The sequence below is a fragment of the Danio rerio genome, chromosome 4 (assembly GCF_052040795.2).
Source record: "Danio rerio strain M-AB ecotype USA chromosome 4, GRCz13ab, whole genome shotgun sequence".
Classification (NCBI taxonomy): Eukaryota; Metazoa; Chordata; class Actinopteri; order Cypriniformes; family Danionidae; genus Danio; species Danio rerio.
Genome location: NC_141024.2, coordinates 29,235,821 through 29,255,456, shown reverse-complemented (window position 1 = coordinate 29,255,456; position 19,636 = coordinate 29,235,821). Strand labels below are relative to the sequence as shown.

The window sequence follows — 19,636 nt, the reverse complement described above, 5'->3', positions numbered from 1 at the left end:
TTTGATTGTTCAGTGTTTACACTTTGCCGTTGCACATGCTTTGTAGCATTTTATTAAATTTTAAGAGTCTTTTACGTTTAGTAATGTTGGTAAATTAAAATAAAGTGGTTAAATAGATTAAAAATTTTAATATTTCTAAATGGATTTGGGAGAAGATATTCAAAAATTATCGATATCGAATGATATTAGGGATGTAACGGTATCAGAATTTCACGGTACGGTAATACCTCGGTATGAATGTCACGGTACGGTATTTATTGAATCATTTACAGGAAAAACAAAACTTTTAAAAATACTCCAAAAAAGTGCCAAAAGTGTCAATGACATACAAATTAGCCATCTATCTGTAAGCTTTGAAACAGGAACTTCAATTTTAATAACAAAAAATTATTAAACCATGTAAAAAAAATAAAGTTTCAATTTAGTATTGTTGAAAACTCATCACATTCAACATTTAATCACTCACTCACTTACTTAGATAGAGATGGGTTTAAAGGAAAATTATCATATAACTATAATCTGGTAAAAGCTGGTATCTCTGGGTATTTACAATGTCCCCTGCAACAGAAAAAAACCCTCTCATTTGGGACTGAGGATTCTGGGACAGAGATATGACTTGGCCCATGTTGACAGCAGTGGGTAACGTTGTGCATTGTCTTTCCCCCACTTGAGAAGACAAACCATGAGTGAGATAGAGGTCTCTTTGCGGTACAAGTCAATGTCTGCATCAATCTGAACAGTGTGCTGTGTTTCTGCAGTCCCCATGACTGCTATTAGTCGTATTCCCCAACTTGCAGGCACGTGCACACATAGGGCTCAACCTGTGCAGTGCACATGCCCTTTTTAGTCTTGGATAGAAAGTGCCCTTCCAAAACGATCAAAAGTGCCCCCGCGACGCGACACAACCTCCGTCCAGCCCTTCAGTAGACAACACCGCTCTTGAGTATGCGCGCTCAACCCCCCCCTCGGCGCTTTACAATACGCGCGCAACAACACAGCTGATCAGAACGCGCGCGACAACACTGCTATTCAGTACGCGCGCGACAACACCCGCTTTAGGTTCGATCATTTCCATCTTTTTTTCATCTCCGCTACTAGTAGCAGCACACTCCATTTCTGCATTACTGGATCTGTAGCGACAGACCGCAAAGGATTATGGCCACGCCTGGGCTGATGGGAAATGTAGTTTAAGCTACCTCCCGTTCGCTTCATTCGCCTGAGCAAATTTTCTCAGAAGACCTATAGTTTTACAGAGTCATGCGACTACGGTAATATCATAAAAAATTAATATTGCGGTATGACGGTATTTACAATACCGTTACATCCCTAAATGATATTAAACATTATATTGTGGTATTTTTTTGCTGTACCCAGCCCTAGCTTAAACCATGTCCACATGCAAACTGGTATGTTTATAAATTGAGTTTTTCCTGCCTTGATTAGAAAAAAAAATCTCCACATGAAAAACACAAAAACTCACTGTAATGAATGGTAATGGCATAACGATAAAACCTCTTTATGCTAGGTTCATCAAATGCAGAATTAAGTATTTGCACAAGTAAATTGCATATAAATCAATGCAAGCGTGAGAACAATAATGTCCCATTTGCGAATGACACTTAATGCATGACGTGTTTGCTGTGAATGCATGGAATTCGACTCGAGCATGTCTTCCAAATTTGCTGTGATCCCAGCCATGTTGGCAAATCAGACAGAATAAAATGTTGGGACACAAAAACCCCAGATTTAGTGGCCACATGATCACACTGTATCCAAAGTTTTGGAAAATTTTCACCCTGACCTGTGCTGTTTACTGTTTTTGCGTAAACAAACAGCCAAACTGTTTGTTTATTGAAAAAAAAACATTATTGAAAATACTTGTGTTTGTGTGGACAGGGCTTTACTGCAACAAAAAAATAGCAGAATGTATGTTTTGCACACGAAATAACTAATAAACAACAGGTTTTTTTATTTATTTAACATGTTACTACAGCTATACTAAAAGTAAATGTGATTATTGAGCCTTTTTAATTGGCAAACTTAAAAAAACCCTACTTATTGCAGCTAAAATAAAGTCTTAAAACAACACGGCTGGTCTTAAATGATTCAGGGAAAAGGAAACCTATGGAAACAATCTTACAATCTGATCTGGCATAGTATGTTATTCTTAAAACAAGACTGGCTAGAAATAAGATTGTAACTCTTGGCTAGATAAGTTTTTTTTTTTTTTTTTTGTGAAGTGTGTTTGGCTTGAGATCTCCTAGTTTAGAGTACAGTCCTACATAATTCTTCTTGTCAGTCAGCAAACACATTTCAATCACCACCAAAGATAAGACACTCCAAAATGCCTACGGGAGCATCAAGATAACCGGCGCAATTGAAGAAAATCCTCCTTAAGTCAAAGTCATTATCTATCTTAAGTTGCTTTTGCTTTTTTCTGCATTCCTTCACCGTTTACATGTGTGATTATTCCAAACTGTTTGTCTAGCATTGCTGCACACATGTTTGTCGCTTTTTGATATTGTAAGCCATAATTTGCATAATTAAATTTTACTTAAGAGAATTGTAGCAATTTTAGTGACTTAAAAATGGCTGTGTATTACTGTTGCTATACAAATTTGCTCTTATCAATACTACTAATATTGATGATATAGTATTAGTGTATTGTTAGCATTAGAAGTAGTATCATGGGCCCAATAAATGTGACATTTCAATAGTACTATGTAAGAAAAAATTATTCTAATACTATTTTAAACACAAACACATTCATTCATTCATTCAATCATTCCTTTTCCTTCAGCTTAGTCTCTATTTCAGAGGTCGCCATAGTGTAATAAACAGCCAACTATTCTTTTTATATGTTTTTCGCAAGGGATGTCCTTCCAGCCGCAACTGGGAAACATCCATACACACTCATTCACAAACACACACTCATACACTACGGCCAATTTAGTTATTAGAATTAGTGTTCAATTCACTTATAGCGCGTCTTTGTAGTGTGGGGGAAACTGGAGCACCCGAGGAAACCTATGCCAACACGGGGAGAACATGCAAACTCCACATGGAAATGCCAACTGGCCCAGGCAGAACTCAAACAAGTGACCCTCTTGCTGTGAGGCAACAGTTCTAGTCATTAAGCCACGGTGCACCCGCCCACAAACACAGCAAAAACTATACCATATACTTAGAGCTTCTGTTATTTAATTTTCTTTCAAATACATGAAGCGCACAGAGATACAAATGCTCGAAGTTATAACGATTTAAGCATCTTCTGAAAGTGGAATAAATTGATCTATGGTTTCTTTGGATTGGGCAATATTTGGCCAAGATCAAACTGTTTGAAAATCAGGAATCTGAATGTTAGAAAAAAACCACATTTGAAGTTGTCTGAATTACGATTTTATATATGATTGGTTTTTGTATATTTCTTATGTCTAGAGTTCAAAGGGTTCACATAAAAACCACACTGAAAAAAGTGTTGCATGCTGAACTGTTGCAAACAAATGTGTATTAAATTTAAACAAACAAATTAAGTTTAATAATATTCAACCTAATTTGTTTGCTTAAATTCAGCCCACATAAATTGTTTACAACCACTTAACGTGAAAAAGTTGAGTTAATCCAAGGAATCATCTGTGATTTTTTTTTTTTTTTTTTTTTGTACTTAAAATGGGCCACAAATTACAATTTGCATAATAACACTTTATTTAATATCCTTTTTTTTTTTTTTTTTTACAATTTTAGCAACTTTAAAATGACTAAGCCTGGCTTGTCCTTGATTGATACTGTACTTCATAATTAAAGTATTAAGGAACAAAGTCAATTAACTGAAAAAAAAATCAATGCATTTATACTTAGAACATTAAACTTTGAGCAGATTTGTTGAGCGGCATTGAATATAGGCAGTATTATATTTTAACATTTTATAATTCATTAGGCTTATAATATTACACAACTTGATATGTCATTTATGTTTTCTTCGTATAGTATGCTAATACTCAGAGTTGCTGAACAAAGTTGTTACTATACTACTACGGTACTATGGTGTAGTATCCTTGCTGCATTCACACTACGGCCGACTAGCAGCTGCAAAGCGAAAAGCAACCATTTATTTCAACCGAGAGTGAGCGACTTCTGGCAAATTCATCTACGCGAGCAACGGCGACCGTTGGCGACAAGGTGGACGTGTCGATTGACCCAATAAAATTGAGAATCCTTCACCTTTATTCAAATGAAGAGCAACAGCCAATATGATTTTCAGTAGAGCTTACGTGATCCTCTCTTGGCTGCTGCAGAGGCTGGTTGTATTCTCTGTGCTCAAGATGTATTCAAGGTGGGAATGCCGACTAACAGTTTCAATCACCACCCAGAGTGATAGGCAACTACAAAGTTGCTGCTAGTGTGAATGAAGCATTAGTGTACTGCTAGAATTAACAGTAGTACATTTATTTTCCGTCAGAAATCATTGAATTAAATGTTACTTCTAAGAGGACCATCTGCCATTTACACAATTGTAAAGCCAGTCACACCAGCCTGATCTCATGAAAAAAAAAAACAATTTTGGGTTTTGGTAAGCTAATTTGTACGATTTGATACCAGCTCAAAAGTGTACCATTTATAAAAAGAGTCATTGCACCAAACCCCACCCCTAAACCCAACTGTCATTGTGGGATGAGCAAATTGTACTAAATTGTATAAATGAGATTGTACAATTTCTTCCGAATTGGCAATTAAATAAACAAAATCAAATCAAATCAAATTGGTGTGAGATACAGTATAGTTGGTTACACACTGGACATACCACATTTTTTAGAATGTTAAACGTTAAATGTTAAAAGGTTTTTTATGGGTGTACCTATGGGTTTAGCATGCATCTTGTCCAGTGTGTAGGAGTACCGACTGCTTTTAAACGATAGAAACATGAAGCTTAATATCTTATAGAATGTCCTAGCTACACATTATGTGGCAAGATTCAAGCGACAAGTGATTTGGTGACGTGACACAACAGAAACATTTAAATACTAAAGTCATTTATTTTAATATCAGCCACTGCTCTCCCGACGAAATGGTAAATAGGTATAATTCCATAAGCTGAGTTTTAATGTTGTTGGTTTGCACTGAGTCACTGACTTACTTTTTCAAACCGTTTGCTAGTTATTTTCAAGATTTGAGGTTAACGATCTGCTCCTGCTTTAACTATTTTGGCAATAAATGTCATGTAAAATGATATTCAAATTCACATTGATGACATTTAACTTTGAATAAAGCACTTATTCTGTACCTGAGGTTATAATTGTCTTTGTAGTTTATGCTGTTTTAGTGCAAAATTGCAGAAATAAAAGTTTTTAAAATCTAAATTTTGCACATTACCATTGCAACTGATTAGGACATAAACTCAGTTTAACATGACAAATATACCTTTTATCACATGTTGCATGTAGTTAGGACACATAATATGTTGAATAACCCTGCTGTACAGTATAAAACTCCAATGTCCAATGGCACACCCTAAACTGATTCCAGCTTATTGCTGTCAAACATCTTGTAATATATGCATATGGGACAACTTTTGAATAGTGTTAAAGGCTGTCTTAGCATTGGCTTGGAAGTTCCAGGCTACTAATGCAAAGGGATTATTTGTGAACCTGGAAATTGCCAGGATCCACCATTATCATGGAGCCCCAGAGCAAGGCTCTTAACCCCAGGGTACTCCAGAGGGACTGTTCCTGTTGGAAATGCTATGTAAGTCACTTCGCAAGAGGCTTTATTTCCAAATAAATATTCTGTTCTTTTTTTAAAGCAGATCCAAGCGTGATTCTCAGAGTACCAGCACTTGGTTTTGCAATGTAACAGCACGAAGCAGATTCTTAATGAACAACTTAAACTTTAAAAACATCTGCAGGGAAAACTTCTCTTCAGGTCAAAATGAACTGAAACCCTGATCTTATTGATCATTTCACAGAAGTGGTAAATTAATCTACTTCTGAAACAACTTAAATGGGTATAGATAAATACAGAAAGGGTCTTGAAACCATTTTTTTATGTTATAACTAATTATTGGTATAAGTTAGAGCTGCACGATTCTGGCTAAAATAAGAATCACAATTTGTTTTTGCTTAAAATTTAGATCGCGATTTTCTCATGGGATAGAAGATGTAAAATTAGGGTTAATATAAGTAGATTATTATTATTATTATTATTATTATTATTTTGTTATTGAGACATTTGTCATTATCAGATTCTTTTTCGCATTATATTCAACATTATATAGGCTAGATTAGTTGAAGTGACACTGTTAAACATTTATTTCCATGTGCAACACTTTGTGTACGCTATGAAAGAAAAAAAAAACATATTAAATGCTTGTTGTAATCATAACTCTATAATGCAATATGATAATTTAAACAATATGCATGCTGGTTTCACTTTCACAGAGTGTGACTGACGGCTGCTGTAACTTCGAGAGAAAAAACACACATGCAAAGCAAACATTCCAAATGGTCTCTATTTACAACTTTAATCCCTGTTATTTACAGCCTATGCATGTTCTATTCACTAAATTAGCCTACATTGGCGGGTACGCACTTGTCCTCTTGATAGTAAACAAATAGTGCATCAGCTCACATGTGCTTTCACAGCTGCGACTACGTCACTACATTAGGACAGAAATGACATTTTTGGGAGAATTATATCTTGTATGTGACAGTATGTGAGACTTTTAATGTCATTTGGAGGTGTCCACTTCTGTCCATGGTGCTGTGCAGACTTGTATGTCTGCCTCTACGCTTCTCTCCTGAGCTTTAAAATATAATTGGCTGAATCATAGAAAAGCTGAACTAAGATCGCATGTAGGATCAAATGGAGATCGCCATTTCATCATTTCATCGATTCATTTCATTCATGTTAATTTTTTTTATTTAAGTCATATTTAAAAACAGTTGTTTTAAATCATTAAATCTATGAAGAAATGTTGTAAATCAAAACTATTTCTGATTAGTTACTTATGTATGTATGTATGTATGTATGTATGTATGTATGTATGTATGTATGTATATATATATATATATATATATATATATATATATATATATATATATATATATATATATATATATATATATTCCAGTTATATTGTTGAACACAAGCGGCAACCTCCCGCTCTCTCTCAGGAAGCCAATACGGAAGTAACTAAAACTGCAATTCATCCGAAATTCCGCTAGTCGTGGCCGCTCCTGGCTCCAAAACAGAGCAAATTTCAATTGAGCCCACTGTTAGAATGGCCACCTTTACAGCAGAAAAAAAGGTGTTTACAGCCTGGTACAAAAAAAGATTTTGGTTAATACAGCTAATATTACCCGTCATGACAACTGTGAGGGGGGGTGAATTTTTTTATAACTCATCCGTTTCCTTTACATTAAGTTATATTAAGTTTGCATAATTAAGGGAGTGGCCACTTGATTGACAGCTAGGTCTAGCTGGTCGCCGTCACGTCACCTCAGCTGAATCCTGCAGATTAACCACTGAACTCGGCATATTTATCATATTTCTGTGTTGTTTTGTGTGGCTTTACACAGTCAACTGCCTTTTGGACTTTTTTCCTACAATTATTAGATGGCATGGCATGCTGAGGGCACTTAATTGTGCTCACAAACCATTCACGTGGCCTCCGTTTCCCATGTGAGTAAAGTTATTTACTTATATACCATCTCTATACATGTATTTGTTTTATTTAAGATCATTTATCGTTTATATTTATATTTAGAGCTGTAATGCACTTCAGAATCTGTCAGATTGATTAGCTGTAGGCTCTAGAACAGTCATCTGAAGCGTTGTCATACAGTGTTAAGCTGGATTTCATCAATAGTCTTACATTAACTAACACAGACTGTATCTGAAGTGTTTGGAATTAATTTGCGTTTTCCTCCTGTTGAAAAACGTCATAAGAACAATGTTTAGTGGCTCAATGTATTACAGCAGTGTTTTTAAAAGTCTTAACACTTTATTGATATAGTATACAACCAAGCACAAGTGGTCAGAATACAAACGAGTCACAGGTGATAAAGTATTAAGCGTTCTCCCAAAGTAAAGTGTGTCTGAACCAGGTCCAAGCTAAATGCAGCATGTGTCTGAATCTCCGCTCATTCTCCGCCTCTTTGCCCTTGTTTGGTATCCCGCCGTGGGTGTGATGATGCGCAAACAAAATGGCGACGGTTGGCCTCGTCTACTTGTGGCTTCTTTTACGCTCTTTAGAAACCTATGGGTGACGTCACGGATACTACGTCCATTTATTTTACAGTCTATGGTTGAACAATATGCAAATGTTTATATGATTTATGTACAATACAGATTGTATTTTTGTAAATAAATTAGATGAGAAACTTACTTAGACTACCAAACAAGTGGTTTTAATTGGATATGCATTGTAAACCTTAAATAAATATTTAAAAAGTTTATATATATATATATATATATATATATATATATATATATATATATATATATATATATATATATATATATATATATATATATATATATATTTGGCAATAAAAATAATAATAACCACAGATTCTGTCTGACTGTTAGTATACATTTTTGGTGTTTTTTTTTTTTTTTTTTGGATGTTTATTGTGTCCAGCATATATCAGGTCTATGTGATCATATTTTTATTGCTCTATTCTCAGTAATAATATGTTCCTTTTTCATATATATATATATATATATATATATATATATATATATATATATATATATATATATATATATATATATATACCTTTTTTTTTCTTTTTTTTTTTTTTACTTGAACCATCACAAATACTTCACATCATGGAGAGAGAAAAAACAAAGGGTTGTAAATTTAATTTCATATAGAGCATAATGATCACTGCTGGCAATGGCTCCCATAACTAATGGTGTACCATCCATCTACATGCTCCAGAGAGAAAGTCCCTCAATGCAACAAAAAATTAACAGTCCTGCATCAATTACGCTAGTGGGCTGTGTAGATCATTAGATACTTCATTTGTATCCAATTATTTGGCTTTGCTCATTACGGGTAATTAGAGTCCTAATCTAGTTATTTGTCGAAAAGTAGACTGCGATGACCAAGTTAATTAGGAGATTTGGCTGTTACACGGATGGTTTTCTTTTAAGTTTCAGTCGACAACTGTTTAACTGTTTTGAGTACACATCAGTGATTTGGTGCATCTGCATTTTAGACAGATCATTCTTTCAAATACAATACCTTGAGTGAATTACTCTTCAAAGACGTAAGCTCTTAAACTAACTCCTACATGATCTTATAATGATTATTCACCTTCAAAGTTTTACTTTTGCTCTTGATTATTAAACCACTACTTGAATTCGAGGAGAACATGGGTGCTTCGCAAAAAATGATTGCCGACAAATCCGAGCTTCTGAAGGATCTGTTGACATTTAACGAAAGACTCCGTCTTCTATTACCTGTTGAATTGCTAAAGATACTCCACTATGGAGGCTATGTAAGGAAATGTCCAACTCCAAAACTCTTCAACTGATTTCAGTTCGTTCTTGAGTGCGAGGGCAGAACTTACTCGGCTATCAAAGTCATTCCCTTTAGCATGGCTTCTGGAATCCCATTTTTGGCACATCATCTTCATTACTTTTTACTCTCGAGATTACAGATCCTTAGGCTAGGCCATGTGTGCGGCAGCGTGTGGATTAATACAAATCTTATATCACTAATATTGTTGATTTAATATGTTGATGACATGTAATCATTGACAATTAAAAAAAGTAAGCAAGCGATAATTTTCCATGCTTCTTACATTACGCTCGGTTGGGAAAACATGAAGGAATTAAGTTAACTTATTAATATTTACAAATTTAAGTAGATCGAACATAAAATAATTAAGTTGTCACAAAAAAAATAACTCAAGAATATTTTTTTTCAGCTCATTTTAAATAAGATGTTTGAACAAACATTGAAAAAAAAATAGTTTAAACCCTACAAAAAGGAAGTCTGCAAGTCTCTATATGTGGTAAACATGAACAGACCCCTATCAATCAAGTCGGTTGGCTGTGTTGATCTTTTAAATCACTCATTTATTTCCAATTATGTGGCTTGATTCATTACTTGGTAATTAGTGCTCTAATTTAGTTATTTGTCGAGGAAAAACTTTATTAGACTGAGATGACTGTGTTGATTAGGATTTGATTTGACAGTTACACAGATGGCTTCATTTAGAATATAGTTGATGCCTTAGACTTAAATATGATGCTGTCTTTCAGTACTCATGCTTGTTAAAAACATCAGATTATGAATTATAATTTTTTAAAGGCATTATTTGCATAAATGTTGCCTTGTTAAATAATTTAGTCAGTATTGGTTAGTATTAAAAGGATTTATGGGTGCTCATTCATTCATTTTCCTTCGGTTTAGTCTTTATTTCAGAGGTCGCCACAGCGGAATGAACTGGCAATTATTTTGTAATATGTTTTACACAGCGGATGCCCTTCCAGCCACAAACCAGTACTGAGAAACACCCATACACACAAGAACAATCAAACTCCACACAGAAATACTGATCCAGCCTGGACTCAAATCAAGGACCTTCTTGCTGTGAGGAGACAGTGCTAACCACTGAGCCACCGTGCCGCTCCTATGAGTGCTGATACTGTATTTGTTTTAATAGTCACATTTAAACAAAACTATTTTTTTTAAATCCCTCAGTCAAATGGTTTCACAAGGAATTACACCCTTTTTTTACTTCATGAAGTCTTCGGATCACACATTTAAGGGGTAGATTAAAGCCTAATGAGCGATTTTGTAATACAAACAATATTGTTATCACTCTACTGTTTTAATTGTAGTCTAATTCTCTGTGCTCATGACAGATACAGAGACAACTGTTTAGTTTAATTTCTCACCTAGTGCCTATTGTGACAACACTGAGAATGTAGCACTCATTTGCATTGGCTCACAAATTGCATTCTGCCTTATTCCGGTATGCTGTGGCGTGGGAAATCAAGCTTGCGTAGCCGGCAGCAGTCGACTTCATACGTTCACGCTTAAAGTGTTACGGTTTTTGGGATCTATTGTGTCTGAACTGAACAGTCTGAGACACTGCAGCTCTTCTGTTTACTGTACTGTACTGTACTGCATATCAGACATGTCAGATTATGATTCCACCCATGCTTGTTTTCATAACATAGAGAGAATAGTGCATTCTTTATAAATTCATGTATTATTTTGTATGACTTTACTTAAAGGGCTGTTTATAAGACTGTCTGAACCTTTATAATCATTGCATGGAACTTTATGCATGCTTTTGACAACTGTTATTAAGTATCGTTTTCTCAGTTGTGTCATTTTAAATGCATAGGTGACACTGTTTGAAATATCTTTGTCAACTTGACATAAATACATTGTAATCAAGCGGCAACATTCCGTTCTCCCTCGTCAAGCTAATACGGATGTAACTGAGAGTGCAATTCATCGAAATTCCACTAGGCCTGGCTCCATTGTAGAGCATATTTCTATTAATGTCAATATTAAAATGGCCGACTTTACAGTAGAAAAAAAGGTGTTTACAGCCTAGTACAAAAATGATTTTGGTGTATATAGCTAACATAACCCTTCATGTCAACTGTGAGGGTGTGAATTTTTTTTTATAACTTATCCGTTTCATTTCTATTAAGTGATATAAAGTGTGCATAGTTAAGGGCGTGGCCACTTGAGTGACAGCTAGGTCTTGCTGCTCGCTGTCTTGTAACCTAAGCTGATTCCGGCTGATTAGCCGCTGAACTCGGCATATACATTATATTTTTGTTTTGTTTTATGTGGGTTGCATTTACTAACTCTTTATTTGAAGTATTCGGAAGTAATTTACATTTTCCTCGTGTAGAAAATGTCACAAGAACAATTTGTTGTGTCTTAATGTATTTCAACAGTGTTTTTAAAAGACTAAACACTTTATTGAGATAGTATAAAGCCAAGCACATGGGGTCACAATACAAGTGAATCACAGATAATGAAGTAGTATGTGTTTCTTTCAAATAAAATCCCATCTAAGCAATATGCTCGCAGGCATTGTAGTTCTTTGCCCTGTTTTATTTATCCCTGGCCGGTGCAATGACGCGTGAACAAAATAACGACGGTTGACCACAGCCCCTTGTAGCTTTATTTGCACTTTTCAGAAACATATAAGTGACGTCACTGATGCTACATCCATATATATATATTTTTTTTTACAGTCTATAATAATAACCTGTCTTTGTTAGGACAACATCTAGACAATCTTATCATAAATCTGTCATAAACATGAATGTGTCATGAATTGTATTACAACATCATAAATATTTTTCTTGACCTCAACTAATAATTGTGTTTGCCATTAAAATGTCAGGTATTGACACTTAAAATGAGAATCCTTAACGACAAATTTAGTGTTCCACTGAATAAAAAGTGATCATAAAAATTCAACACAATTATAATGGATCTGTTAATGACAGATTTATGACAATTTAGGATGTTGATAATATCAAGTTGTCTTGAGAAAGACAATGTTATGATGTATTTAAGTTAACAAAGACAATGTCATCTTTACATTTAAAATTATATCACATAGCAAATAATGCACGTCTGTCATCAAAGCATAAAAAAATCCATACTCATGATGTGTATCATGATTATTAAGGTGTCATAACAGTCTTATAAACACCTCCTTCGAGTAAATAGATTTTGAACAAGTAATAATGTGACAATTTGGCTCTTTAACTTGCAAATGTTTGTGAAACTTTGGCATTCTCTTCATTGTAAGATACATTATTGCTTTTTTTAACCTGTACCCTTCTCTTCTCCTGCTCTTACCTCCATCCATCCCCCTTGTACCCTGCTGTGATGGAGTATTAAGCGTTCTCATTCTCCTTCATCAGGGCCAGCAGGATAGGTGAATTAGGCTGGGAGATTGAGGCTCTAAGCCGCTCTAATGCAGTCATTGACTCTGAGGCCTGCTGGAGCCGCCTGACGCCGCCTTGAGTGAATTAGACTTGGCCTTCTATACCTAAGAGAAATGGGCTTCCACCGGCGAGGTCCTGACCGCGCCGAGCGAGAAGAGAAACACACAGCTTGACGGGCAGCTCACTCTCTTCACCCTACACTTAAGATTGAGCAGCTGAGGAATCCGTGATTGAAAGTTATAATAATTTAGAGGAGAACGGCGGCGGTGTTTTGTGATAGCATGGCTTGACCCCGCTGAAGAAAAATAAATAACTCTGCAGAGCGATGCCTTGCCTTGTCTGCTAAACACCAAGAAAAACTCCTTCCAGCAAAGTGAATCCATACGGTTTACTTAGGAAACACTCTTGGTGCAATGTGTGTGTTAGGATGCTCGAATGTCTGCCAACAGCTGACTAGCCAGATAAGCCCCTTTAACATTTAAAGCAACTTTAAGCTACAGAGTTTAACTATTACTTGCTTCAGCACCTGGATGCTTCTAGTATGCCTAAAGCCTAAAGACACACCGAGTCGATGCCTAATTACTGCAGACAAAAACCAACTGTGTTGTTGGCTGCGTCTGGACCAAAAGGATGTGCATGGAAACTCAAAATGGACAACAGCCAACTGAAACCAGTGCATGTGTTCTGCTTTTGCATAAAAGGGCATCTATTTCCGCAACCTCAGAGCCCTGTAGTCTGTTTTCTTATTCCACATTGGTCAACTGGAACTTGTAAGGCATACAGTACATACAAACCGTAAAACAAAACAATGAAGAGACATTTGTCCTGGCAAATATGTCTGATAATCTAATAATTCATATTGTTTACAAATAGTTTTCAGCTTCTCTGTGTTTCCTCTTGACTTGCATTGTTTGCTTAGTTCGTCTCTTCAGTTTTTTGTTCTCTTGCTCTGATTCAGAACCAACCAATCAGAGTGCTATCTTTCTGGCTAATTCACTTCGCTGTTAGCTCGTTAAAAAGTTTGGTGTATCCCAGGCTTAATAAGCCTTGATTATTGTGTGATTAATTGGGATTGGCACTGATCTTTGAAGACAAAACCTTGTCAAAATTGCTAGTCATTAACAAACATGCCAGAATGTTGGGTGAACTTGTTGGGAACATGTTGAGTTAAAGTTCACCTTTGTCGTGGTTTCTGGCTGTTCCATTAATAAATCAATCTCAGTCTGGTTATGAATATCAGAAGAATAGTCTTTTTTTGGATAATTAAATAAAGACTAGATGTCCAGAGCACACCCATCTACAGTCTTTCCCCGGGACAATCTGAGGTCCCTCAAATTTGCTGTACTCTTTATCCTTGCTCTTCCACTTTTGTGTTTTCACAGCTGGTTTCTGGTTCACCAGCCCTCTCACAGTTTCTACTTTCCTTTTGACCCCAATTCTTTTTGGACCTTATAATGTACAGATCTAATATATCCTTAACTTGTTCTTAACCTTGACTAGTGTTTATGTTTTCAAACATCTAAACTGGACCCTTTTCTCCCAAACAGTATGTGTCTTTTCAAACATGCAACATATGTTGTACACATTTCATGCTTTTCTAGCTGTATTCACACAGATATTTCTCAGTTGTATCCCCAATTCTTCTCTGATTCGCCTTTATGACCCCTTTGCCTTAAAGGTTCAAGAAACCCTGAAGTACTTTTTTGAGATTTTATCAGTTTTATGTGTGCTGAGCATCGGTTGAGACAACATTAGCACCTTTTAGCTTTAATTGTGGGGAAAACTGGATAATTTTGAGCTTTTGTCAGCTAATTTCAATTTCCAGGTTTAAAATATTTTTTTAAAATCAGTGGCATAGCGAGAATCTGCTAGTAGAGTGATAATGCTTTGGTTTATCATTATTATTCATAGGGGAGTTTTCTTATCTTATGACAAGTCCCTGCTTCTTAATTATTCATGAGAGCATGTGCTTTACGAAGGCAAGGCAGACCTGCCAAGCTGTGAGACCCAATGACTGGGTGAGACCACGTCCGCGCACGAGACATAGTGTTTAGTCGTTCATGAAGGGTCATATGAGTTTGTTTCTATGATCCACAGGATTTGTTGCATGTTTTTTTTTCCCCCTGGGATGTTGTAATGGTCGATACAGCAAAGCTGTTGGTTTGCAGCAAGCATTTTTGTTGGGAGAGCTGTAAGAGAATGGGAGAATGGCGAACTTTGTCTTTTATCAGTTGAGTTTATTACCGTTCAGACACATCGCCTATCTGTGCTGCTGGGTTTACCTGTTTAAAATCCTCCAGATTACCGGCAGGGTTAATGGCTATTACCTGCTGCACACCTATCCACTGTGTCTGCATTAAGACCCGGGGATTGAGGAGGAGAGAAGTCCTCCTCATTTTTTAGTGTTTATATAAACATGATGATTTAACAAATTGTCGTTATGTGTATGTGAAATTACCAATAACATATGTAGCAAGGCATTAAAATGCTTACTGCTTATTTCTTTGCATTTTAACTTTGTAAACTTTAAAATCATGCATGCGTTGTCTCACAGTGTGTGTCTCATTTTGTGAGCCAACTGACTACAGTTGTTTGCTCCGCTATTTTCCCCCTGCCCCAACGGCCACACTACTCCTTCCTCTGCTCACACGCTCTATACCCATCAGGTAGCATTTTTTGAAAAAATTCTGAGGTACACTTGAACCGAAAGAAGGGAGTTTCATGGCGCTTTAACATATTACCTGTTTTCAATGACATATAATGGCAGATTCATTTGGCCCTCCACTCATCCAAATAAATGTGTCTTTACATAGCTTTAAAAAATAAAAATATCCTTCGTCTTCTGCTGATCCCCAGTCCAAATGAAGCTTATATTAGTTTAGCTAGTTATGAAGTCGATCGCAGTTGGAGCCAAAATTTGCAGGAACGTAGATGTTGTGTGTCCCAAAGTTGCCCAACCCCAGTTTTAAAACATTCTAAAGGCTTATGCACATTTTAAAATCTTATTGTTAACGTTTTTTCATATCAAAGTGATTTTCTCAGGCGATGAGTTGAGTGAACATGCAAAATCACTCCAACATTAGATGGCGCTTTGTGAAAAACACAAATACCTCAGTATACAAGGTGGTACTGTGCAACTTTATGCTTCAGACACTCACTTGTTGTACAGAGGGAAGCCTTCATTATGTTTTTTTCCTTTTGTATTTGTTGAGTAAACTTTCCACTTCTGCTCGACCTCCAATACAGCACATAAACACCTTCTCAAAAAGTTTGCAGGAAAAAGTCACAAGTTGTGGAAGAAATTTAAGTGAAATGAAACTCTTGTCAGATCCTATTTGATCTGCAATTCCTGTGTGCTTGACTAGACTGTTTTGTGCTTTGTTTGGCACCAAGTCGGATTTTACCATTAAATTCAGCAGCTCTAAGTAACAAAAGGACAAAAATTCCAACCTAATTGGCCAACCAGTTTTTTAACATGTTCTTCGTCAAACTAAACTGGTCGTGATTCTGAAGTGTTGATACATCATTAAAACAGACAGTACTGTATATGAACTATATGATATGTATATGAGATGTATATATTACTAAGAAACATACATGCTCACAGATTGTGATCTAGCCTGGCTCTGCATGCTATCTTAGTGTTTACACTTGGCACATTTGATTAAAACTAATTCTTGTGTGATGTGCTGTTACTTAGCGGGTCAATTGAAGTGTGAATATTGCCACCAAAGTGTTAGTGCCTAACAAAACTTAAGTTTTGTTTGTGAAAATAATAGTGGAAAAATAAAGCAAGCCAGGAATAAATGAATAATTTTCTGTTTGGTTCAGATCAAAAGAGCCAAACAAGTGTGAACACACCCTTATGCTGACTTCACATCGTACATTAATTTAATTATTCATGCGAGTAAGTCTATGCTGGGTGAATGCGCAATATTTGCCTCAATCACATCATCTGTGCAAGTTCACTAATTTCAGCTAGAGTAGAAAAGTGACGTGAAATACATTCAATGAGTGAAATTACTCATTTATTCACTTCATGTTTTGTGTTAAGTCAGCAATAGATGGTAAATTGTTCGGACTACCCACCTACTAGTTGCAATTGATGTCATTGTGTACGTCTTTTTTAATTAAATCTTTTTATCCTCCACAGGGTCTGATGATTCTGCTCCAGAACTTACCTACGATGCACTGGGGAAATGAGGAAGTTAGCGTTCTCCTAGCTGAAGCTTACCGGCTGAAGTTTGCCTTTGCTGATGCCCCTAACCATTACAAAAGATGAGGTTTGGTCCAGCACAACTATTGAATATGACGACCCCTACTGACCTCGGAGGTGTGATGCTGAACTGAAACAGTGAAAGTTATTTTTGTTTGTTTTTTTTATGGGAGAGGGTATGTGTACAGTGGGCTGCAACTGATCCTGGATTTTTTCCGCATTTCTATTAATATCAGCACTCCAAATGCCATGGTCAACCTGCGTTCTCGAAGGACACTAATCTTTGATTTTTCTTTTGGAATTTAATCACAATAGATAGTTTTTTTTTCCCTCTCTATGCACTGAATCTGTGGAAATGTTCATTTAGACAGCAGGATTCCACTATACTAGGATGAGACAACAGAATGGATGCTTGGCCAATTGATTCAAGGCAATAATCAGACATTACTGAGAAAGCATGGTTTATAAGCATTCGCAGTAAGGCTGTTTGGCTTAAACGGCGCCTACGAACATTTATTGTAACTTTGGTCTACCTCAGGAAGCGGCCAGGATTCGTAGGGTTTCTATATTAGAACAGTGCCCATGAGGCTGTGAGATGGAGTCAGTAAAATCTGCCTTATTTTTGGTCTGCTTGTGTTTTTTTGAGGCACAGATTCAGTCAATGAAGGCAGCTGGAGACGCTAACCGAAGAACTGCTTCATTTTTTTTTTGCCGTCTGTGTTACTCTCATTTTGACATCTCATTTTGATATTGATATAATAATCCATACCGACTGTATAACGCTGTCATTAATAGATGTGTTTGGGGAAAATCAGCTTCTGACTTTTGACATTTTGTCAGTATTTGAACTGTGCGCTGCTTCAATCATGTCATCAGGCTTTTAAATTTGTGTGCCAGTTCTTACAACTAAATATAAGTGAAACTGCACTTCATAAGTCTATTTTCCTTCCTTTTGTACAAGATATATTCGATAAATCAGCTTTTTTTAAATTCATTTGTCTTTTTTTTTATATACTGTTTACATGAACCTGTTAAGTTGTGCCTAACTCTAGAGATTAATGACATCACAGATATTTATTTTAAACTCATGATCATTTAGGATGTGGCAAAGCAAATTATTTGCCTTTACAACATTCACTTCAGCGTAAACAGTGAATTCAGCAACTCTACCGCTCTCCTTTGGCTATTTGATTGGCCACAGAATTGAAAGAATTTACTGTAACTGACATTCAGTGCCTGGATAACAGAGTTTCAGTGTGAGATACGTGGGGTACTGGGAGGTTTTCTGGATAGAAAGCTTATTGACTTCAGAAACTTCAGAATGGATTTTTAAAGAGGTGTGAGTGAGATGTTTTGAATTAAATAGCTGTGTACAGAATTGTCATGTTTTCAAAGATATGTAAATAGAAAAAAAGTGTAAATAAATACTATATATATGATTTGAACATTCGTTGACTTGTTTAATGATTGGTTTGTTTAACTATGTTTTATTATGTCAATATGACGGATGATCAATAGCAGCAAAATCACATTCCACATATAAGAATACAATGATTCAAGACACTGTATGTAAGAATTTGTATTAATACATCACTTTTTATTGACAATATTTGAACAGCATGTAACAAAAAAACACGTTCCATAACCATCTTGGTTGTTTATAAAAACTGTAGGTTGATATTTTGTCCTTTTTTTCACATAACGCACAAACAAATTGCATCATCAAAAATAGGCATTCTCTGCAGTAATGTTGAGCTGTATTGCAAATCAAAGTAATTCATTTAAAAATGGACCAGATTTCTTTTTTTTCCCAATCATCAACAGTCCAATCTTGATGACCTTGCATCAGCAATAGTGCAATTACCATGAGGACCTAGCTAAGTTATCAGCTACATATGCCTTTTTTGCAGTTGTCTGTGATAAACTGTGCATGATGACACATTGCCCTGGTCAACACTGTTACTGCTGGTGATTTGTTGCACTGCTCTCCTGCTTGTTTGCATTGTACCAATTTATAATTGGGCCTTCTGTGCACCACTTTTGAAACGAATGTGGGCCATTTCTGATTCATCAGTTTCTGTTGCCTTCAGTTCAGTTCCCTTCATTAAACTTTAGTGAGTCAGCAGCTTGCCCAGTTGGGGTATTTATATAATTTAGGATAGCATAAAGCAAATTTTTACTATAATCAGAAAGTGTGATCTGATATTTATTGAACTGCATCACCCTTAAAAAAATCTATTTGTTTTTGAAAATAGGCTGCTTTTGAAACTCCCCTAGTGCCTGAAAATAGTTCCAAACACCAAGCTCTATACTAGCTAAGTTTCATGATTTGTACACCGAATTGTTTTCTATACCTATCGGTCTAGAAAATAACGTTTCATTTTTCATTGGCTGTAGTACATGATTTAACTACATGAGAGTCAAGCTTTAAATAGGAAAATTAATGAAACTCTTTGGCCTTTTAGATTGAAATGCTAA

The 19,636-nt window shown here is 35.8% G+C and overlaps 1 protein-coding gene across 3 annotated transcripts in view; it reads left to right on the top strand.

Annotated features, from left to right (window-relative positions):
- Window positions 1-18,595, top strand: part of tbc1d22a (TBC1 domain family, member 22a) — a 274,142-nt gene extending 255,547 nt beyond the window's left edge. For 2 of the 3 annotated variants that reach the window (XM_087246433.2, XM_087246434.2), the window contains exon 13: window positions 17,096-18,595. In XM_087246433.2, the coding sequence (XP_087102559.2) occupies window positions 17,096-17,224 (129 nt within the window). In that variant the 3' untranslated portion in view covers window positions 17,225-18,595. 3 annotated transcript variants of the gene reach the window in all.
- Window positions 18,596-19,636: the final 1,041 nt, after the last annotated feature.